The sequence below is a fragment of the Prunus mume genome, linkage group LG2 (assembly GCF_029339155.1).
Source record: "Prunus mume cultivar Tortuosa linkage group LG2, ASM2933915v1, whole genome shotgun sequence".
Taxonomy (NCBI): Eukaryota; Viridiplantae; Streptophyta; class Magnoliopsida; order Rosales; family Rosaceae; genus Prunus; species Prunus mume.
In genome coordinates, this window is record NC_142699.1 from 28,048,429 (window position 1) to 28,071,887 (window position 23,459).

Sequence of the window (23,459 nt, forward strand, 5' to 3'; positions counted from 1 at the left end):
TTCAACCCTTACCCACCAACTTCTATTTATACGACCTCCTTCCCTTATTCCTCCTCTTTTCAGCCGATGTGGGACTCAGTTGCCTATTGTTTCATTTCCGACTCACATCTCTACTCTATTGTCAGAAATAAACTCGCCCCCTTTTTTCTTTCTTTTTCCCGTCATCCTTGTTCTCTTACAATCTTGTACTTACAGAAGAGAGAAAGCAAGAGTGAGAGATGAAGGAGATCCATGCAACAAAAATGTCTCTGATACCCTCCCAAAACGAGAAGAGTAAAACATGTCTAAGAGAAAGTTTCTTTTAACCAGAAACTGAAAATGTCACATACTCCCTGTTCTCAAGCATTCGTGCCAAGAATCTAGACGAGAAAATATTTTGTACAATAAAGAAGAGAATTGAGCACATAATTGAAGGAGATTTTCATGATACTTTCCTCGAATTGAATAAGCCGGATAAAGGAATTTGATATTTTACAATCAAATGCAAAAAGTCTGAAATGCGTAGCTAAGCTAAGTATCTACCATTTAGCTCCTGTACAAACGAAGACCAACAATTTACTCCACCCAGTTCGCTCTGCCAGTCATATCTGAAAACTGAAAACTGAAAACTTAAAATCAGTAATGTCATTTGATTTTTTCAGAGAGCCTAAATAAACAACCTATAATAAGCCTAGAATCAATTGTTAATTGCATGCTTTTAGAGTAGTAAAAAGGTAGACACCTCTGTAAGGCCACACAACTTTGAAATAAGGGGTTCCTTTTATGTTCATGTAAATAAAAATAAGAGTAGGCAGTTGATCTCACCTTTTAAGAATTAATGTAACACATTGCCTGTGCTTGAAGGAAATAAGAGTCTTTGTACTTTCTTCCACTTCCAATGTGAATCCCATTGCGAATCCAGTCATCACGATGTATCCAAGCATCCCGACCAAAATCAAGAATTCCAAGAATCTGTTGTGAGCAAGATATGTGCTAAGTTGGTAACATTACGAAAAGTGTAACCCACAAAACACATGTTGGTGGATGTCATCAGACACAAAAACCCAACAAAGAGCATACAACTATACCTCCTACCAACAGTCAACCGACTACAAAAGATGCATACAACTATATGCTAAACAGGTACAGGGAGCTTTACTTACCGCTCCACCTTTCCAGGACACAAACATTGGATTTGCTCTTGGTTGCAAGACCTATTTAACATAATATAACGTCCACATATGAGAATAGGCATGACAAGAGATAATATAATGTCCACAAAGTATAGGAACATAAGACTCTGGTCGAGTTTGAGCAACCAAGTAAAAAAGGATTATAATAACCTTCAAGACAATAACAGATAAACTTACCTCAACAGTATCAATCGCTTCATTTGAAGGAATAGTATGTAAAACCCTGCAAAAGGTGGATGCAAATTTAATATTATAAAGGTGTCTAAATCCCTTAAGTGAAAGGTCCATCCCACTTGATAACATTTATTAAATAAGCACATGGGCATATCAGGCTCTCATAACCATGCAATTATATCAAAGTGCACTTGAAAACTAGAAATTCTGCAGAAAGTAGTGATGAGATGATTGGTCAGTAGGGTCAGTGTAAAGAGGGGGAGTAAAAAACTTTTCCAAGAATGGAGACCCTATGAACTAACAGAACCGGGGATCCCCTGACCTAACAACTATTACTCATCTGGCATACTTGCACAGTGCAAACATGAAGCTTAATTGCCTAAGCTATGAGTTCATGAATATAGACCACAAATCTTAACTTAACAATACTCCAAGCCAAACAATCAAAGTCCAGATTGGTGGGTTTTCCCTTGTCATAAAATTTGCAAACTTTGATGCACAATTTACATAAATATCGTAAGCATAGATCATAATCACAAATAATAGTCAAACAAGTAGGTTTGCTAGCTTAAAGAAACAGAAGAACCGACCTTTCCTCCACTGCAGGAACAAGACCTCTTGTCAAAGCCACTCCACCAACCTAAGACATGAAATATGTCATTTCTTCGTTCCTATATAAAGTAAGCAAATATAGAAACTCATAGTCTATCTTGGTTGACAAATTTACCAACTGTATACTGCAAAACAATTTTCTTTGGAGGTCTATACGTCCTGTCAACAAACCACCAAGTGTTACTAAGGTATCAGATATTTGACCAAAAACATAACAAGGTATCAGATAGAAAAACAGACTAGGCAAAACAACAGAAACATACCTGTTGAAAGAATGCTACTCGTTATGGCTTCTGCAAGGCCAACTTTCTCTTCTTTCTTTGGTTTAGCTGCAAAAACTGGGTAGGTATCCCACATTGGATACCCAACGTTCATGCTGGGATACATGCCATCTGGCATTTCAGGTCTTCTGGGGAATTCCATGTGCCATGTATCTTCCAGCATGTCCTCATAGTCACGAAACCTATTTAAGTAACCAATCCAATATTTATAAAGGTAAAGTGATTTATCCCCAGGTATTTTCATGTTGCAGAAAAGTTTAACTTGGGAAACAGGACTGACCAAACACTGGGTGGGGGAGGATATGCATCTGGAACCAAAAGCATTGGGAAGAACAAACCCATTGGAGGGACCTATTTAAGATAGAGTAAGATTCAAATTTTGCCCACAAATTGATTCAGGACTAAAGCAACTATAATTCACATTACAAGACACACATTGAGAGCAGTTAATCTTGTCTTATGAGATCCAGCTGGCAAGCCATCTTCATAAGAATGAACTATACCAACAGCATCAAGTTCCCCCTCCTGTATAAAGGAAACTAAATAATTAGAAAACGTATAACCTGAGAACCAAGGTAAAGAACCCTTGTCCAAACACATTCTACACTATTTGGCCATGTATATTAGTCACTCCATACAATTCAATCATTAACATATAGTATTTACAAGCACTCAATTAAAAGGATTAGCCTGACATATGTTCTATAGATGATTCACTGTGACCTGAAATTATTTTTTTTCCTTTTTGCACTTTGAAATGTCACAATGTATACTAGATCTTAATGAGTACTTTGGATATGATTGGCTCATTACTCATTATTAAAATTCATTTTAAAATAACATAAAGGGTACAAAACAAACATATACAAAGGCAAACCACCCATTGGATCAAAATTATGGATTATGACCATAACATGTGTGTGTTGTCCTGTAGGTAAGTCTTCACAAGATTTAAACAGAACACAAATATTATACATACATAGATATCATTCAACCCCACTTGAGTCTAGAGGGGCCGCACAAAAATCTAGGCGGCATTGTACACCACAGCTCAACTGAAGGAATAACCTAGGTTAGGAGAATCATCACTAGTATGATAGTGTGATACTCATCTTTCCTCTCTTTGGGTTCTCTTGTCTAGAAACAATATTGCTATCCATCTAGACTGGTGAGAGCTCTGTATTAATTGGTTTTGCGCTCGCTCCATCCCCTATTTATCCCTTTCTTGTTTTTCAATAAGAAAGTTATTGTTTCCTGGGGGTTGGGGTTGGGTTATGATAGATTATTTTCAACGGCTTCCTCAATCATAACTCTAGCATCCCCTTCAACTGCTTGGTTCAGTATATTACCAAGCAATTGAAATAATCTAACTTTTCTCAGCAGGAGAGATATTTCTTTGCAACATGCCTAATCTCTTCGTAAGACCATCAAAATTACCAAGCGAATGCACTTCTCTCATGTAACAAATATTATTTAAACACATCCCAGAGTAAGTTAAGAAATAACATACCACTCGAATGGTTTTCCATGGCATGATGTGGTAAATACTCTACTAACTAGGATCCCAAACGTTAAAGAGAAACACTACAACAAACTCTACGGTGCCTGGCATACATTTTCTTTTACTTGTTACAAGGGAGCCATACGTGCATGCATGTAATTCATGTACTACTAGCATGAACCATGTAGCACAAAAAGAAGCTAGGTTAGATTATAGAAGATAAATTACATATAGGATAATCCATGACAAAATAAGAAAGAAGTAAAAAGAACTAACTTTAATCTCACAATAAGACTCTTTTAGCCTGTTAAGCATCAAGAGATCTATAGGCTTTGCGAACATGTCAGTACGAATTTGTGGCCATGTCTGATGATGTCTCTGAGTCCAAAGCAAGCATCTTGATATGTCCTGAACAAATACACTCATCAATCAACTTCACCAGGAAAAAGTACACTGGCAAATGAAACTTATTAAATCAGCGACATATTAAAGAAGTTCTAAAAACTCCATAAATAATAATAGCAATTATTTAACATCCAAAATCTAGGTTAGCAGAAACAGAAACAAACAATTCATTTAATTCATGGAAGTTTAAAAGGTAGAGAAAGAGGTTACAAGATGAGAGTAAGTAACCCAGATGAAATTAAAACGCCATGCAGTGGGACAAATAGGTGATGACAGAATTAGTTCAGTGCTCATATGCTAAAACAACAACTGATGCACCATCACATCGCATAGAACAAGTTGAAGGAGCTTGAAAGACAGACCAATTGAAAATAATCAAACATGATATGAGTCACCATAAGAAAAAATTAATTTGAGGCGCAGTTATGAAAAGGAAAAGATGATAGATATATTCAAATTTGTATCACTGGCATAACAAATAGGATGAAGTCATTTGTGCACAAAAGGTTGGGCATGCCTGCAGAGCTAAGATGACAAGTAAGTATGATGAATCATGAAAAGAAAGGCTTACAGCTTTACATCATCAAGAAACAATTACTGAGGGTGAACATATCCTATTAGACTGATAGAGATAGTTAACATGGATGAAGGAGAGCTACAGAAACAAGGGTATAATATTTCTTTCATTGTTATTGCTACTAGCTAGTCAAAACTTCAGTACAATTGAAAAGCAAAGCTCACCTCTCCGCCGAAAGGTAAAGTTTTCTCTGTAGTAGGTAAAGCTACTCCATCCTGGACAACAGAAGAGACGAGTGGTACATTATCATAAGTGAAAAAGACCAAATCTATCAATTTAGGTATAAATATAATACAGTCATGCAACTGATATACCGCCAAAAAACTAAAAAGGAAGTAAATTATGCTTTTCTTTTTGCTGCATGATATACATCCAAAGAAAAGATGGTTGGCAGTGACAGTGCAACATAAGTAGTTCCCTCAACACTCAAACCCACCCCAACCCCCACCCCCTCCCTGCAAAACAGCACATAAAGAAAAAGGAGGATGGCTGTAATGATAAAAGTTTCTATGGAGAAACAATGTCAGTTGTTGAGGTGGTGAAATTGGTTTCTCCACCAACATAGGAATTAATGGTGAGGGAGGCAATTGTTAAATACAATTCCTGTTCTAAAGCTGAGAGAAGAATGGATACATGGTGGTAGCAGCAATTGCAGTGGTAGTGTTATCGCAAGTTCCATTAGTGATGGACATATGGTGATCAAGGTGAGGATTTTGGTAAAACTTGGGATAGTGTTGATAATGGAGTTTAAGGAAGGCAAATGACAGCAATGTATTGGTGACCATGGTAACGAGTAATGCAAGAAAAAACATTAGATAGCTTTTTGTCTTTAAAATAAACAAAAAGAAATATTTTTGCTTACACCAAAAAAAAAGTAAAAATTTAGGAAGTAACTCCAGTTCAGTAACTAAGCATGCATTTTTTTCAAGTTGATTTTGAAAGAATGAAGAGAGATGCAGTGACTGTATGGAATCATATCTTTACACGCATTTACAGTTGTTTTCTAGATGTTAAAAAGAAGCATAAAGAAAGTATAGAATTGGCAGTTACCTCAATGCAAATAACTGATGTCACCTGAGCACCCATTTTAACCACACATGCTGTTGATAATCCATTCCCAAAAGCTGCAGCTAGACCTTCCTGAAGTAACCAACAGACAAAAAAGATCATCATATAAAAAAGAAAAACCCTGAAGATTAACTGGCACAAAACACCATTTGCTGCAAATATAGGAAATCATCAAACAAGTAAGAAGACTGTCAACAGCATTGAGAGCATATAGAAAAACAAAAATCAAACTACAACATTAATTGTGGTATATTTCTTATGGAAAGATGTAGCTTCGCAAACACATTATATTCTAGGTAATAGCCATCAGCCCATCTGTGATAGGAAAATTATATTTTAATCACATGCAAAAAGCACAAGTTTTGGACATGAAACACTGGAATACACAGATAAAAGATAAAGATAAATTATAATGAAAATGGTAGTTTCACTTTTTCCATTTTCTTTCGCTGAAGTAGTTTTAGTTTTCTTGAAATAAATGCCTTCCACGTCAGTATCACCTAGCCAACAGATAATAAAACATTGACCCGAGTTTAACAGTTGATACTCAATTCGTTTCATTCTTGTTAAAAGTTGACGCTTGCCACAAAACCTAAATTGAAATTCATAATGCAAAAATTAAAAGAAAAATTCCTCACCTGGTGTACCACTGCTGAGCTAAAGCGCAAGTCACGCAAGACTATAGACAACAATTCCTTTATTTCTGCTTGGAGAAAATAACAGAAGGGCAAAGAAAATAAGTACAGTTTCCCAAGACAATGTTTTTATATAATATAGAGGATAATGGCAGATCGGGTTCTTAATAACAGATTTATTGAAAATATATTGCGAGTTCCAACAAAAGAAAAAAGAAAGGTATTACATAAAGTAGGAACTCACTTTTAAAAAATATCTGAATTAATTGTACTCACAAAAACAGAAACACTTCTAACAATCCTAAAAGACATAATGGACACAAATTTTGAAAGAAAAAAAAACTTATAGCCATGGAAGGTCTATGACTAAGACCAACAAAGTGAAGAAAAATGAGTGATTTCTCAATCTAAAGAACTGACAGCAATCTGAAGTACCTCGACTATCAAATGTTTCTGGCACGACAAGCATAGCAGCATACATGTTTCTTTCACGTAGAGGAATGTGCAATTTCTCTGTCAAAATAAAATCCCAAATAGCATGTACGTCCTCAAGTACCTAAAGAAAAATGCAAAATATAAATGAGATTCAGTATTTCATGGATAATGGAACACAAAGGAATTTTATGCATTGAAGAACACATTACAGCATGAAGCTTAGATTAATACATTCTGTCAATCTATTATGATGATTCGTACATATGTCATCCAAAACTTCTCAGGAGATGATGTAATCAGACCCCGCATAAAGTTAAATTTTATAATGGTAACCTAATTAAAGTGCATTCATATCTCATGTTAAAAATCTAATAAAAACGGGAATTGTACCTGCTGCATGGGATAATGTTGTGAAATATTTAGGTGGCCTCTACGTATAGGACGGCGTAAGGTATATGGCGCCATGGGGGATATTTTTTGTGCTTCCTCACCAAAAATGACCTTTTTGTATTTGCGGTTGCTAGAACCAAGCTCCTTAGTATTTTCATCTTCAAGCTGGCCCAAAGCCTCACTATTTGTGCCCTTGTTCTCTGAGCTTTCTGCATATATAACATGAAATGTTCGCCAAAAACAGATGATATGGATTGTAACAGAAAACATCAGGTTAAATGCCCATACACACAGCAACGTACTTCAACCAGTCATGAGAATCAAGACAATTTGAGCGTGTGTTGTATAAGCACTCTTGGATTACCTAATGATGAAGACGAACTAGGGTCCTTTTCATATACATCTGTCCAATCAAATGCTGGTTCCTTTCTACTATTCTGTGGATTGTATCCATCAACGCGTCCCATCTGCACATTAGCTTCATCATTTCAATGACCAAAACACATCATCACCAAACATCAAGCTGATTTTACATTGGTCTCTATAGTTTTTCGGTCACTAAAAAAGCTTTCATTAAAATAGAATATGTTAGAGATCCGTTCAGATCATCTTATTCTAAACAAAATGCCAAAAAAAATGAACATGCATAGCACACCATCTCTGTCAAATTGAGTATGTACAGTGCTAATTTCACGCATAAAATAAATTCTATCAATGATCACACATACCTTGCGTGGGTAAGAATTGTTAGCAACCTCTTCATCCAGAAAAGGTATCTTCAAGAATGATGCAATCTTGAAAATGCACAAACATTTAGGTTCAATTCAAATGCCAAATATAAATTTAATGGTTTAACGCATTAAAGGAAGCAATGTACATAGACTCACTGTATCATAAGCTTTTTCGCGCTCCATATACTGCGTGGTTGAAACTTGAGAATTGAGCAGCTGAAAGCCAAAAACAATAATCATGACTAAACCATACAAAGCAATAAATAAAACTGAAGTTAAGAAAGTATAAGAAACCTGATCTTGGACATTTCTCCTGGGCACTTGTGTGGTATGCCTTGCAATGCAATGAGCAATATTCAGAGGGGTGTCCTGTGAAGCAAGGCCTATTCTGATATTTGCAGAACCTAACGTCCCCAACAACACAAAATAAAGGACCAAAATAAGTAACTAAAAGATTGAGTGGGGCAAGTGGGTTTTGTGTTTGCTTAGAAAAATTTGATGGGTTTGTGCTTATATTTCTAATGAAGCTGTAGGAAACTCAGAAACTAAATACCTGGGTTGATGACGACCAGGTTGGAGCCTCGCTCGGAGAGCAGTTGTGAAGGGACCACGGTTTTCAAGTAATCCTGGGAAATAGCACAAGCTTTGTGAATTAACAAACAATTTACAATTTGCATACAGAGAGAGAGAGAGAGAGAGAGAGAGTGCGTGTTCTGGGTTCGTACCATGGAAACTGAAAGGAGTTGCTAGAACGAGAATGAGCTTGAAATCGCGGTTCGCCTGCTTGATTTTGCTTTTTTTATTTTTTATTTTTTATTATTTTTTTTTTTCCGGTGTTTGTGTGAGACTCTCTGTGAGCCTGCGTTTCTCTCTTTTTCTTCTTTCTTTTCTTGTCTAGGACCCAACATGGGCTGCCAGGCCTGGTCAGTAACCCAGTTAATTTTATTTTTTTTCAAAATTAAAAATATTTAATGTGAAAACATTACTCCTTTTTTTTATTTATTTTATTTTATTTTTACACAAATGAGGCTTGGAATATAAACACAGCAACTTGAGTGTACGAATAAACGCATCTAACCACTTGAGTTACAAGATTTTGGTGTAAAAAACCTAATACACTCTTTACATGAATAGGACCAATATATTTTTCTAAGCTAATTTTTGATATCAAGCTCAAGTTTAAGTTAAGGTAAAGAATGGCACATTGCTGCTCTCAAATTATTTCCTCATCTTTAGGAGAGGTTTGTAACTCAAGTGGTTAAGAGCCGTTATTCTTGCACTTGAGTAGTGTGTCCAAATGCTCCCAACCTCAATATCCTTGTATAAAATGTTGTTATTGATACTTCAAAACAATTATCTTACACTCTTATCTTATTTTTGTTTTGTTTTATAAATCTCATTTTATTGATGCAATTTTACTAGAGGTTCTCATAAAAGATGGAGATTTGAACAAGACATAGAAAGTAATGCGTGATCCAATAAACTTATATAACTTATATTTTTTAAGAAAAAAGGAAAGTAAACGTTGAAAGGAATCAAAAGTAACTTTTATTTCTTAGGGAGCATCATCTCTCTCTTAAAAGGAAAATACTTTGTTTCATTGCCTGGTAAGAGCCACTCTTCATCCCGGACAAATCAAATTTTTTTTGCACATATAATGTGAATTGCATGTAATCAGCCAAGTAGCGTACTTACAAACTGGGATTTTTCAGGTTTCAAAACTGAAGGCTCGGTTGTTCGGAAACAACAATCACTTTCCCTAAAAGTGTGCGATTATGATCACGAAAATCTTAATTTCATTTAGTAAAAGTAGATATAATGACTTATCAGCGAAGAACAAAAGGCCACAACAACCAATTCATGTGTTGAAGTAACAGTATATCTCACCCCAGAACAGGGAATAATCAAAGTAATGGATCCTAAAAAGGAACACTGGAAAAAATTACAAGAGCACTGATAAGTAGCTTAACATCCCCCGTCGTAATGATGCTGAGCAGCAGCCACTTCAAGAAGCTAAATTTAGACCCTTTTTGAAAATCTATTACTCCCTCGATGTACTTCTAACCAGTTTTGGTTTTTGGGGCCTTCTTTTTGAGTTGCCTCTTTGGAATTGAGTTCTTCATCCCTACAAAGAAAAGCAGGGCACCAAAAAGTGCTGCGTGCTGCAAACAAAATTACAATCTCATCAAATTACGCTCTAAATTACATGGATGAAAAACATATCAAGCAATAAGCAAGTGTATACAATATACAAACCTGCAAGAAATCATTCAGGAGTATGCCAAATTTGGTGTTGTCAGGACTGTAGTTGTAGAAGTCATAGATAAGTGGAGTGGTAAACGCCAATTGTAGAAGCTGCAACAGAAACATTTCATGTGTCAAGAATACGTAACCAACAACTGAAACACAAATTTGATCACCATTTCTTTACATTTCGAAAGCAATTGATCAAAAACCAAGAAAGAAGGGAATCCTAACCAGGAGACAAGCTCCAAAAGAACTGTTAATTATGAATAAAATGCCTCCAACCCCTTTTAGAGCTACCGTAGCAGCAGCTAAATGTTTAACCTGTAAAAGATATTCCCATGTCAAAAGCCAAACTAACGCATGAGCAACATGATCATAGGATAGAATCAAGAAACTGCATATAAAGAAATAAAGAGACTTACATCTATATGTGGTAGTTCAACCCCTAGTTTCGAAGACAGATTTTTCTTGAATACATTAAATTTGGGAACCAATTCCTTGGCAGCAGGTCCACCATCAACACCAAATTCATTGAACCTGAATATACAGATGTTACATCAACACAAATGAATACAATATCGTTTTAAACATACCAAAGGGTAACAGACTATTTACAATATAAACAATAAGCTACAAGACATGCACAAATCTTGAAAGATGGCACACAAACGGATGTTACAGAGCAAAGCAACAGGAGATACTAAACCTTTTACAATATTAATGATCACTACAACCATTAAACAGAAAAAAATAATAATAATAAAAACAAATAAAAAATAAAAAAGGAAACCAGGTTTTTAAATTAAATTTATCACCCAAAGTGTTCATCCATGCTCTAAATAGAAATTGTTTCATCCAAAACTAAAGAGACTGCCAAACTAGATCCCACCTATACACACGTGGATGTTTTTTACATTAACAAACACTTGAAATACACATTTCAAATAAACTAGCATTTAGGAAAAAGAAAAAAAAATTCTTCACAAGTATCTAAATAATTAGACCATAACCCATTTCGTTGTACGTCGAAAGAAAGTTTCAAAGTTCCATAAACAAGGACCACACAAGGAATAGACAACCACCACCCTTTGAAGATACGCGAATAAGTTCACTTTATGTCGAAAAAAGTTATTCTCAACCCAGCTTATTAAAACACTCAAAAGATCATTAGATCTTCACAATTCAGTCAAGCACCTAACTTTAGAAGTGCCATGACCAATTGAAACAGCAGAGATTTGGAAAATCAACCCACAACTGGATCTCAACCAGTTCTTTACAGTAAAGCCAGTAGGAAGTAGCAACAATCATCTAAACATTAAATTTCACAACGCTTATTTCAGAAAGCAATAGATTATTGTCACTAAAATCTCACTTCAAACAAGCAAACACACACACACACACACATATAACATCGCAAGCATATTATACACAAAAATCGGAAATTGAAATACAGGGCGAAAAAATAAAGTACAAAATTTTGAAAACAAATGAACTAAAAGAATGCTTAATAATAAACTAGATCAGAGAAGTATAAACAAATCAAATCTGCTAGAGTAAAAGGTAAATCTGAGTTCAGACAAAAAGGGAAAAGAGTAAAGAGGTGAACTTGAGAGGGAAGCCCTAATCGAGCAGATCTGAGAGAGAGAGAGAGCTTACGCTTGCCAAGCCGAGAGGATGAAGATGGAAGCGAAGAGGACGCGACCGAGGAAGGAGACGAACCCCATTGTTTTGCAGAGAAGGAGAAGAAGAAGGAGAGAGAGAGTTCTTGAAAGCGATGGAGTTCGAATCGTAGGTCTGCTTTGCCTCCGAGGGGGTAGTCGTTGGGTCTTAATTTAAAGAATCAATTTTGAAGGGCCAAGACTTGAGACTTGAGACATAAGACTTAATAAGGCTAGGTAGCCGGACAGTAAATCCGATTTATTTATTTATTAATTATTTTTTGGGTTTTGACAAAAACAATATGGAATCTGAATCCGAACTAGACAAGGGCGTGGACTTTGACCCGACTACACCTACCTGGTATTTTCACTTACGAAGTTGAAGTGTTTCACAAGTAAGAAGTCATTTTATGTTCCAACAAAAAAATAAGAAGTCATTTTATGTGACCCTAATTTCTTTTCTATCAATTTACTTTTCAAATTTTTGTTTCACAACATTTTTCGATTGGGTCTTAACAAATTTTATTTTTCGATTTTTAAAAACATAAAGGAGTTTGTGTTATAAAAGAATTTAGATCTCCACTTAAAAAGCAGCGAGAAGTCGTACGACTTCAAATTTTTTTAATTCTTCTGAATCTGATATTGCCTCGCCATGTTGCCATTCTTAATGAGGACTAAGAATAATTTTTAAGTTTCAGTAATCATTCATAATTATAGATAAAACTCAATATAAGAGAGGTACTAGAAGTAGGTTATAAGAGAAGTATTCTTTTCAAAATTTAACTGTAGATGATAATTATATACTTCCTTTAGCGGCATGTTTACTTTTTGTTAGTTCTCCCTCTGCAACTTTTTTTGGTGGGATATTTGAAGTTATAGATATAAATACGCACTCACATATAAGCACATTCATTGTATTGTACAACCAAAAAACACATCACATACACTGCAAATGGACCATATGAGATTAATTAGTTGATAGTAAACTTTTTACAATGTAAAATGTCAATGTTATCTTTGAAGGGAGAAATAATATGGAAAACATAGTAAAGGTTAGAAAAAAGTATTTGTTGGATTTCCCATTTTGGTCAATGTGGTTTTAATTCTAGTGTTTTGAGCCATGTAATTTGATATTCCTAGGAATTTAAGGGCACACCTAAAATTTCATTTAATTTCGTGCATGAGTAAGGACGTGTCCCTCACGTGGAGGGGCATTTTAGATTGAATTTGATGGAAATTTGAATGTGTTGTTATATTGTGATAAATATCAAACTACATGAGTCAAATCGCCAAAATCAAAACTACAAAGAGCAAAATGAAAAATCCAGCAAATTACAAAGACTACAAATGACTTTGTCTCTACACGTTGGTTGGACAAGGAAAATAATATTGAGCACTGAGTAGCATATGATTTGCCTTGATCTACTTATTTTCATTTTGAACTTCACTGATCCTTTGAGTTGTCTTCACGTGCACTTGCATAGCTCCTACATGAGGTCATTGAGGTGGGCGGCAGGCAACATATTAGATCTGCAGTTTGCATAATTGTATATTTAAAACAACAACAAAGAAAAAGAAAAATGAAGAGTGCAAGATGGTGTAAAGAAACAATATTGTCACGTCGGTCGTGCTAGCTAACCTCTCTCATTTTGTCCATCTTCAAATAATTATTTTATTAAATATTTGGAAAGACTTCTCAATACATGCATTTTGTGATACAACCGAGAATGAGAGTTTTCTCACACATACAATGCAAGTCAAGACCCTTTCTATTGTGGCTAGACCCGTGAGCGTGAATACATGCATTTATCCAAGTCTTTTTGCCAAAGTTATCTTAAGAAAAAATGATTTTATTTATTTATTGCAGCTAGATGGGCTAAAGATTAGGTGACAAAAGTTGTTCTAACATAAATGATAGAACCAAATGTTAATAAAGAAAAAAAATAAATCCCAGTGGTAAAGGAAGATAGAAAAAACCACATGGCAAGAGCACTTTAATTTAAATTTTAAAATGTTCAAAAAAAAACAAAAACAAAAAAACATTAAAATGGACAAGAACATGCTCAGGGGCACCAGTGTAAAATTCCAAGCCCAAAATCAAAATCACAGAAGTAGCAATCTCAATACTCTCTGGATCTACGACATCACGGACACTCGCTTTTCAAAACCGCCACGAACGCCACGGTGGGCTCCAGTACGAGAAACCACAAGCCAAATGATTGGTGAGTTAACGTGTAGGCCTGCCGGTCCCGAATCGTCACTAATAACGCGCGAGTACACACATGTACATCACTCGCGCAAGTATTATTAGTTCGATTCGAATGGTATCCAACGACCGCTTTACTCTTTTAAATTTTTCGAACGCGTACATCTGTCCCTCTCTTTACGACGCCGTTCCTAGATCTACTCCCCCCTTATCACTATCGCCCCTGTCCGAGTTCGTTTTTCTTGCATCGAAAATTCGAAACTTTGTCTGAGAGTCGGGCCCCAAAGTCTCGAGTCTCTGCCGCGGCATCGCTTCGGTCTATTTCCGTACAGACACCAGACATGGCCTTCATTTCGTTCGTTGGAAGGCTTCTCTTCGCTTCTGTCTTCCTTCTCTCTGCTTGGCAAGAGTGAGCCCAGATCTGTGTCTCTCTGTGACTGCTCTGTGTCTAGTTTTATTGAAAAAAAGAGAGAACTTTAAAGTTGAAGTTTGAATTGGGCAAATCTGAAATGGAATTTTAGTTGATGATGTATGTTTTACGTTTCATAATCTTGCTGCATGCAGGGAACCCACTTCATTTTAGGCATGATTTTTATGTAATTTATTGTTTGTTAGCTTTTGAATTGACAGAAGCAAAATCAAGTTTGTGGGTATTTTTGATAGCTTTGCTTTTTTTTTTCCTTTCAAAAAGTTGGTTATTTTTCATGGTGAAGCATGCATGCTTAGATCCAAGTAACTTAAAGAACAAGAGCTGTGTGACATGATCTAATTTATGCATATTTCAATTCTTTGAATGCACTTTGATTTTGATGGAGTTTAACATGTTTTGATTTGATGGAGCATGAGCTTGTAATATGTTACTTGATTTTGATGACACAGTTCATATTTGTTTCTATTTATAGGTTCAGTGAATTTGGTGTGGATGGCGGACCCGCAGCCAAGTCTCTGAGACCCAAGTTCGATATTTTCTGGAATCATCTATCAACTCACACTGGTTTGAAAGAGCCCCAACAATTTGAAGTGAGAAATTTTAAATTTTTTTGTTTTAATTCAATAACTTCTTATTTGTATACAACCCAAGTGAATTTTGTACTTTGTTAATGGCAGATCCAACATTTATTGGCGGCCACAATAGCCTTGAAGGGCATCGGGGGTCTTCTCTTCGTCCTTGGTTCTTCTCTTGGAGCCTATCTGCTGGTTTGTATTTTGTATAATTGATTTGGTCGTCTGAGCCTGTCTTTGTTTTGTACCTGTAGATCAACATAGTTTCTGAAACACGTGTTTCAATATATTTTTGTGCAGCTTCTGCATCAGGCCATCGCCACTCCTATCTTGTACGACTTCTACAACTATGATCCTGAGAAGACCGAATTCAATCAACTTTTCCTCAAGTTTACCCAGGTTGGAAATCAAGATTCCTTGCTCTCTTTCTCTCTCAGACACATTTTTAATGTTTGTAGTTTAGTCCTAATTTGACTGTCATGCCTATAATTTAGAACTCAACAAACATACCCTCTTAATTTTCTTAACATTTCAATTTTGTCCAAATTAGACATTTTGTCAATTTTGTAGACAGAACATGTATAAGTTACTCAACAACGAGGTCAAACCATATGGATTAAAGTGGGATCAAACAAAAATTATAGGGATGAAAATTTGCTGTTAAAAATTGCCGGCTCGCTAATGCTCGACCAATGATGAAATGTCTGATTTAGACAAGTTTGATATGGTTAAAATGGTTACTTTTGTTAAGTTTTAAACTACAGGAGGAAGGTTAATTGGATCAAACTTCAAGATGGAAAAAGTCCTAATATTGATATTTCACATAATGAGGGTGATTCTTTTTCTTGGAAATTAATGAGGCTGATTCTTGGCCTGAGAGTGAGGTTGCCCCGTTATGACTTGGATTCTCCCTTAGCCTTAGGTTAGATTCTTAGAAGCTGCTTGCACAAGGCTGCCTTTCTTTATTGACATTAGGGATCTAGTGTACAATATGCTTAGACAATAGTATGGGGCTTAGATAGGCATATTATATAAAAAGCTAAAACCAAAGAAAAAGTTTCAAAATCATTATTAATGATTTCCTATTTTATGATTTGCAGAATTTGGCATTCTTTGGGGCTCTGCTGTTTTTCATAAGCATGAAGGCGTCGATACCAAAGAGGCAACTCAGAAAAAGAGCTCCCAAAGCAAAAACTACATGAGGATTGAGGAGGAACCTTAGATGATGCGAGGGTTTAGTTTCTGACTTCACCTGACTGTTCCCGAAGGAACTAGTTTTGTATGCACGCATCTGTCTGTACTTGAGTCTCGCTTTTCGAAAATTTAGGGAAACATTTTAGTGGAAAGAAGGGTTTTTAGGTTATGTTGAGCGGTGGTGTTCTATTTTAGCTGACCTGGTTTGTTAACGTTAAGAAATATTACATTATTATTGGTATTTATTTCTGCTGGTGATATCACTTGTTAATGTACGGTTGCAATTTTTCTTATGCTTGGATTTGAGAACTTCAATTAGTTACTTGCCATCTTGCTCGTTGCACTTGCAAGATCTCGGTTGTGTCATATGCTCATTGCTACATCATTTGGTGAATAAATTTTATCAGCCGGCCGGTTTCATGTAGCTGCGTTGCTGGTCCCCCAGTCCTTGTTTCACATTGGGTCTACGATATGGGCCAACCCAAATAACCATATTGGGACATTAATTGAAAATTTGAAACTAGTTTCGACTAGAGGGTGGTTCCCTTTACTTAAAAAGGATTTAGGTAGGGAAGGTTGATCCATTCAATTTTGGCATCTCACCGGCATGGCCTTACTATCAGTAGTAGTACTGGTCAGTAGTCAGTAGCCAGTAGCCACAGCCCCACGATCCCATAGTTACGATAGCTGGCTGTATCATTCATTGCTCTTGCTCTTGTCATAGATGCCGTTGGAAAAAGGATTCAATCAAACTCAAAGTAGTTGATTGTTGACACAGTGAAATAATGCCTCAGAAATGGGTTTATTTCAACTCCCATGCCATGGATGTTGTGCATACAGGAAATGAAATGACAAATGGGCTGCATAATTTGTCATCCTAAGCCCAAGTCAAAAGTTGGGCTTGTTAATCTATTTATATAAAGGGAGACGACCTTCAAACAGATTGTCATTAGTTAATGAAAATGTCAAAAGGATACATTAGTACATTCACAATATGTATAAAACGAATTAAATAAAAGAGAAAAAAAATAACATGTTATGTAGTTGACCATAAAACTGGGACACCTCCAAAACTGTAAAGCATTTTGGATACATATTTTTTTATATAAAAAAGTTATAAAACTGAATTTTTAAAGAAGAAAAAAAAAAAAAAACTAGTAATTCATATGGCCACAAGTTCTGGAGTTGCTCCATCAAAAAGTCTAAGGTATTGTCCTAAAAAAGCAAAATATGAGGTATTAATTCAGTTGTAGATTAGGCCAGTTAATTAGGACAGTGAGTCTATATCTATGCACTTAATTTTAGAAAACCATTTTCGTAAATTATATCAATTTAGAATAATTTACACAATGAGTTATATTTTAATATTGTGAAAAGAAATAAAATAACATAAAAAAATTGAAAACCAAACTTACACAACCCGCCCCTGCTTTACACCGCCACACTCCCCACCTCTCTCCTGACCCTCTCGCCACCTTCTTCTATCCCAGCCACCACCTCTCTCTCCGGATTTACCCCACCCCAACCCTTATCTCTCTCTCTCTCTCTCTCCTCTCACTTTTGATTGTAGCTGGTGTGTGTTGTGGCTACTCGAATGCTGGGTCAATATTTGCTCAAAGAACCAATTTTGGTTGAGCTCGTGGCTATGGTAGCTGGCTTGCGGCTAGAATTTGTGTCTCTGGTTCATTGAATTTGTGTGTTCTGTAAAGAATTTGGGAATGTTCAGCCATAGAATCTATCAAACTCTCTTGAAGATTAGCCTAATTTAAGCAATGCGGTAGCTTCAAGGGCATTTCAATGGCGGACTCGATTTCATCAGTGTGCAATTTAGCGATTCTCGACAAACTCAGCGATGGCTCCATCGAAGAAATCCTCGAAAGCTACAATGGCTTCTGTGCTGCTACGGACACCCTTCTAAACGGCGCCGGCGACCTCTCCGTCGGTCCGCAGTTCGTATCTCACGTTCACGGCCTCTGCAAGCACGGGCTCGAGTCTCTGCTCCGAGACCACTTCCTTGGTGCGCTGGAGCGAACCTTCGAGAAAAATGGCGCCTTGAAATTTTGGCGGCATTTCGAGGCTTACGACGACGTTTCGGTTGAAGAGGAAGTGTTCTATAACGCTTTGGAAGAAATATCTTTGGAAAAGCAGTACCAGGAGAAGTGTCTGTTGATTTTGGTTCATGCTTTGCAGTCTTACAACCATGGAAGCCATGATTCTAATGATTACAGAGTTGAGCTGTTTGCTAAGTACCAAATGTCAGTGTCTTCAGTTCTTATGGCCACTCTTCCCCGGCATTTTCCTGGTACAAAAATAAATAAATATAAGATCTTGACTTTCAATTTACATGTTCTTTTGTTTGTTTGTTTTAATTTGTAATTACTTGCGTTTATTTTTAATACTCTCCATGTTCTTAATTCTTAGAGATACTCCACTGGTATTTTAAGGGAAGGTTGGAGGAACTGAGTACTATAATGGGTGGAGACTTCCCGCATGATGATGATGATGATGATGATGATGATGATGATGATAAAGATGATATGGATTTAGATGACAAATGCAAAGCCTCATACAGGAGTGGACAAATGGAGATTGATGAATGCTATCCCCAAGGGAGGTTCTTGGACAACAATAAATTGGTGAACAACATAGGGAAGGTTGTTCGCGATCTTAGAAGTCTCGGGTTTACATCTATGACTGAAGATGCCTATGCTTCTGCTATTTTTTTGTTTCTAAAGGTGATCATTATCTCTGCTGTTGGATTCAGTATACTGTTATATGTTAAACATCCCACCATTTCATTTGTCTTGCTAACTTCTAATTTGTCTTGTTTGAATGGCAGGCCAAAGTTCATGATCTTGCTGGTGATGATTACCGGATTTCTGTTTTGGAGTCCATCAAGGGGTGGATTCAGGTGGCTTTCATATGCTTGTGTTTCATTTCCATTTTTGTGGAGAACTGTGAAGCCGCACATAACCTCACAAATGGTTTGGTTATCCAATACGGCTTTATGTTTTTAAAGGCTAAAGTTTTCCTAATATTTGAATGTGTGTTCTGCAGGCTGTGCCTCTTCAGTTCTTGCATGCCCTTCTTGCTTATCTTGGTGACTCTGTTAGTTATGACAGTGTTTCATCTGGTCTCAAGTCACCTTTGGCTTCATGTCCTTCTACATTTTATCCTGGAATTGACACCCCATCTGAAGGACTTGTTAGATGGCAGTTGCGACTAGAGTATTTTGCATACGAAACATTGCAAGATTTAAGAATAACTAAATTATTTGAGATTATTGTGGATTACCCTGACAGGTATTGGTTTCAATTGTTGGAATCCACGATGATATATAATTGATTTTTTTTTGTTGTTGGGGGGGTTGGGGTGTGTTACAATCACTTAAATAACCTTCATTTATTGTGGCTTTCCTTGATCGTTTGTTTTCCTTTTGGGGTTTTGCAGCTCTCCTGCAATTGAAGATTTGAAACAGTGTCTTGAATACACTGGACAACACTCTAAGCTGGTCGAGTCATTTATCTCTGCACTACGATATCGCTTGCTAACTGCAGGTGCCTCAACCAATGACATTTTGCATCAATATGTTTCAACAATTAAAGCACTCCGGACAATAGATCCAGCAGGTGTTTTCCTCGAAGCAGTTGGAGAACCAATTAGGGACTATTTGAGGGGAAGGAAGGACACCATAAAGTGCATTGTGACCATGCTTACAGATGGGACTGGTGGGAATCCGAATGTATCTGGAAACACTGGGGATAGCCTTCTTGAAGAATTAAACAGAGATGAAGAAAATCAAGAGAACGCTGGTCTTGATGACGATTTCCACACTGATGACAAGCAGGCATGGATAAATGCTTCACGGTATGTGCATAAGCAAGGCCGTGGATGAAAGTGTATTATAGTTGTTTGCAAGTTATATGGAAAGTAATTTAGTTGCTTTCAAATCCAATCAGATGCTATATTTTTGTTCTTTGCATACTCAGGGGATGTATTTTTATAGTTCTTCTGTTTCAGCTGGGAGCCAGACCCTGTAGAAGCTGACCCCTTGAAGGGCAGCAGGAACCGAAGGAAGGTTGACATACTTGGGATGATTGTTGGCATAATTGGTTCAAAAGATCAACTAGTTAATGAATATCGTGTTATGCTGGCTGAAAAGCTTCTCAACAAATCTGACTATGACATCGATACAGAGATACGCACTCTTGAACTCCTCAAGGCAAGTGGTTTTTTTATTCTTTGTTTAGTTGGGTGTATTGGTTGTTCATGTAGTCTTCAAACTGTCTACCTTAATGTTCATAATTTGTAATCATTCTTCAGATACATTTTGGAGAGAGCAGCATGCAGAAATGTGAAATTATGCTGAATGATCTGATTGATTCTAAGAGGACTAACGGCAATATTAAAGCAACCATAACTCAGACATCTCAAGCAGGTAGCTTCCAAACTTTACATCTTCCCTGCAGATGATTGGTTTTTGGGCCATTCTCTCCAGCATTACCAGAAGACTAATTATTTTATTTTATCCCACTAACGTGGGGTGGATGTCTTAGGTTCTGAGCTGGGAGATAACGGGGTTTCCATGGATGTTTTTGATGCAACAATCATCTCTTCAAATTTCTGGCCCCAAATCCAGGTAATGAATTGTTGCTAGTGGTAATGTCATTTATTTCGAAATTTCTGTTAGAGGGAAAAGACTGATCGAGGATTTACATTCTCATAATTTGAAATATCTTCTTGACACACTTCTCTGCAATCAGTGATACCATGCATATGAACATGATTATGTTTAAACCTAATCGCTTGCACTTTGGTTGTTTCTTCTGCATTTAGGAGTGGCTTTAATAGCTTAATGCTCCTCGAGGCCCCCATTAGTTATGATTTCTTGCAAGCATTTTAATTTAATTTAATTCTTTTAAAATTTCCCTCCTATTCTATTGATTCACTTAACTTCAGCATTTTCCTTGCCCACTGTTTCTTTCACCAAAGTTATTAGTCAATTGGTGACATATTCTCTGCATGAGTATCTAGGCAACTTATGTTTGACTCTTTCTAAATTGACTAGCAAGAACCTTGTGCATAAACTGATGTCTTTTGTTTTGTCCGTTATAATATATACATCTCATTAGCATTTGTTATTGTCATTAGAACTACATTTTCTATTTGTAACAAAATTTCAGTAAAGGTTGATTAACCTTTAAACGAAATTTCAGGATGAGTCCCTTAATGTACCTGGACCTGTTGACCAACTACTATCTGATTATTCAAAGAGGTTTAATGAAATCAAGACCCCTCGTAAACTATTATGGAAGAAAAGTCTTGGTACAGTTAAGGTAAGCTGCTTACACAGTCATTTCATGCCTTTCTATTAGGAGAGTTTTGACTTGCTGAGATTTTCTATATTTCCTGAATCACTGAATTGACATTAACAATACTTATGATGGTTGGTGCTGTTTTAGTTGGAGTTGCAATTTGAAGATAGAGCAGTGCAATTCGTGGTTGCTCCTGTGCATGCAGCAATTATAATGCAATTTCAAGATCAGACAAGGTAGCGTCAGAAATATCTTAATGCATTTTATGTTGTTTACTATTTTCTTGCCATACTGATATCTTATACTTTCAGCTGGACCTCTAAGAATCTTGCAGCTGCAATTGGGGTTCCAACAGACATACTTAATCGCAGGATAAATTTCTGGATAAGCAAGGTATGCTTGATAGACTAATACTTTCGTGTTTCAGATATATTTGTTGTCTTTGAACACAAACCCTAGCATACTTTTGAAAAACCCCAGTTTTGGGTCATCTGTCTTGGTGACAGAGTAAAGAGTATTAGAAACTCTGGATTTCTCAGCAGCAGTGGTTACTTTTACTGATTACAGATTTTTTTTCTTCTTAGTTACCTTTAATCATTTTGAATTTCGAGTTGAATGATATGATGTGTCATTTTATTGTAAAGTCAAACGTTCCCCTTCCTGTCAAGCACCAGCTAAATTTTTTTCAAATGGGTCCTTGTTATTTATTGGAGTTTTAAGCTTTGGAAGTCAAGAGAAAACTCATATGTTTGCCTCTTTTTTCCTATTGAAGGGAATTCTTGCAGAATCACTTGGGGCAGACTCTGAAGACCACGTGTTTACACTAATGGAAGGTATGGTTGACAGTGGTAAAAACGGTGGTACGAATGGAAGCATCGAGGATCTTATAGTTGCTGATGAAGAGGGGGAGAGCTCTGTAGCCTCTGTGGAGGATCAACTGCGCAAGGAAATGACTGTGTATGAGGTATGTGATGTGTGCGAGATTGACCACATCTTGGTATACTTTTAAAATCCATCACAATGGGTTGAGTTGTTTAGGAAGGATCTACCATTTCATTTTCATACTGGATCTTCTTTTGCTTTCAGTATATTTCCATCTCTAGGTATTACGGCCTTAAGTTCTAGTTTTCCATCTCTGGATCTTCATTTTCATACTGGATCTTCTTTATAAAGACCAAAAGGGGGCAACAAAATTGCTGCTCATGACACTATCTTCCACATTTTACCAAATTCTCAATAGCTGAAATAATCAAGTGAAGTAGAAATTTAACTCCCTTCTTTTCCCACTAAGGGGAGGGGAAAGGAAACGCATAATTGATAGCTTGCCATTTATAATAACCATGTTAACTTTGTCCAGTCTTGAGTATCAATATCAAATATGTAAACAGATAAAAATGCATGGTGCCATTGTGTTCTCAGCTTTTCAAATGGTATTTGGTTTTTGGCAGAAATTTATCTTGGGGATGCTCACAAACTTTGGAAGCATGGCATTAGATCGAATTCATAATACTCTCAAGGTAAGGATGATTTTAACACTCCCCGTGATATTTTGTTTCTGCCAAGTAACATGATATCTGGTAAGAAAGTTATATGTCCTGTTGCTGTTTAATAGATTTCTTAACACATTCATTCCTGCAGATGTTCTGCATAGCCGATCCTCCTTATGACAAAACTCTCCAACAGCTGCAAAGTTTTTTAACGGGTCTAGTTTCTGAAGAGAAGTTGGAACTAAGAGATGGAATGTATTTTTTGAAAAAGTAGTCAACTAACAGAATTAGAACCCTACTAATTTTAATAAAAATTATAAAGCTTGGCAAAATGTATTATCCTCGTGCAACTCTTTTTCTTTTCTTTCT

General features: G+C 36.4%; 4 protein-coding genes across 6 annotated transcripts; 2 read left to right on the forward strand and 2 right to left on the reverse strand.

The window, feature by feature from the left end:
* Positions 1–281: 281 nt before the first annotated feature.
* ARP9 (actin-related protein 9) lies at positions 282–8,857 on the reverse strand. 3 transcript variants are annotated; one of them, XM_008226165.2, is made up of 21 exons: positions 8,707–8,857; positions 8,535–8,607; positions 8,276–8,385; positions 8,138–8,197; positions 7,979–8,044; positions 7,615–7,717; positions 7,251–7,459; positions 6,861–6,981; positions 6,429–6,493; positions 5,773–5,862; positions 4,887–4,937; positions 4,017–4,148; positions 2,675–2,764; positions 2,520–2,590; positions 2,222–2,421; positions 2,074–2,117; positions 1,937–1,986; positions 1,350–1,395; positions 1,143–1,193; positions 805–951; positions 282–594 (listed from the first exon to the last, which is right to left on the reverse strand). In XM_008226165.2, exons 1-20 carry the CDS (start codon positions 8,707–8,709, stop codon positions 808–810), a joined length of 1,779 nt encoding a protein of 592 aa, XP_008224387.2. In that variant the 5' UTR covers positions 8,710–8,857; the 3' UTR covers positions 282–594; positions 805–807. The 3 variants fall into 3 exon arrangements, with proteins under 3 accessions (XP_008224387.2, XP_016647219.2, XP_008224386.2); XM_016791733.2 differs by having other exon boundaries at positions 282–587; positions 8,707–8,856; XM_008226164.2 differs by having other exon boundaries at positions 406–601; positions 8,707–8,856.
* Positions 8,858–9,754: 897 nt separating this feature from the next.
* On the reverse strand, positions 9,755–12,081 carry LOC103324127 (uncharacterized). Its single transcript, XM_008226163.3, has 5 exons — positions 11,885–12,081; positions 10,651–10,765; positions 10,460–10,549; positions 10,238–10,336; positions 9,755–10,143 (listed from the first exon to the last, which is right to left on the reverse strand). The coding sequence occupies exons 1-5, from the start codon at positions 11,950–11,952 to the stop codon at positions 10,042–10,044; spliced, it is 474 nt and encodes a 157-aa protein (XP_008224385.1). The 5' UTR covers positions 11,953–12,081; the 3' UTR covers positions 9,755–10,041.
* A 2,208-nt stretch (positions 12,082–14,289) lies between these two features.
* On the forward strand, positions 14,290–16,559 carry LOC103324126 (uncharacterized). Its single transcript, XM_008226162.2, has 5 exons — positions 14,290–14,501; positions 14,995–15,112; positions 15,200–15,289; positions 15,395–15,493; positions 16,195–16,559. The coding sequence occupies exons 1-5, from the start codon at positions 14,434–14,436 to the stop codon at positions 16,294–16,296; spliced, it is 477 nt and encodes a 158-aa protein (XP_008224384.2). The 5' UTR covers positions 14,290–14,433; the 3' UTR covers positions 16,297–16,559.
* Positions 16,560–17,670: 1,111 nt separating this feature from the next.
* Positions 17,671–23,422, forward strand: APC2 (anaphase-promoting complex/cyclosome 2). Its single transcript, XM_008226161.3, has 14 exons — positions 17,671–18,590; positions 18,710–19,023; positions 19,128–19,199; positions 19,346–19,590; positions 19,739–20,155; positions 20,309–20,510; positions 20,612–20,726; positions 20,845–20,927; positions 21,505–21,624; positions 21,751–21,839; positions 21,915–21,996; positions 22,376–22,567; positions 23,052–23,120; positions 23,242–23,422. The coding sequence occupies exons 1-14, from the start codon at positions 18,086–18,088 to the stop codon at positions 23,362–23,364; spliced, it is 2,628 nt and encodes an 875-aa protein (XP_008224383.2). The 5' UTR covers positions 17,671–18,085; the 3' UTR covers positions 23,365–23,422.
* Positions 23,423–23,459: the final 37 nt, after the last annotated feature.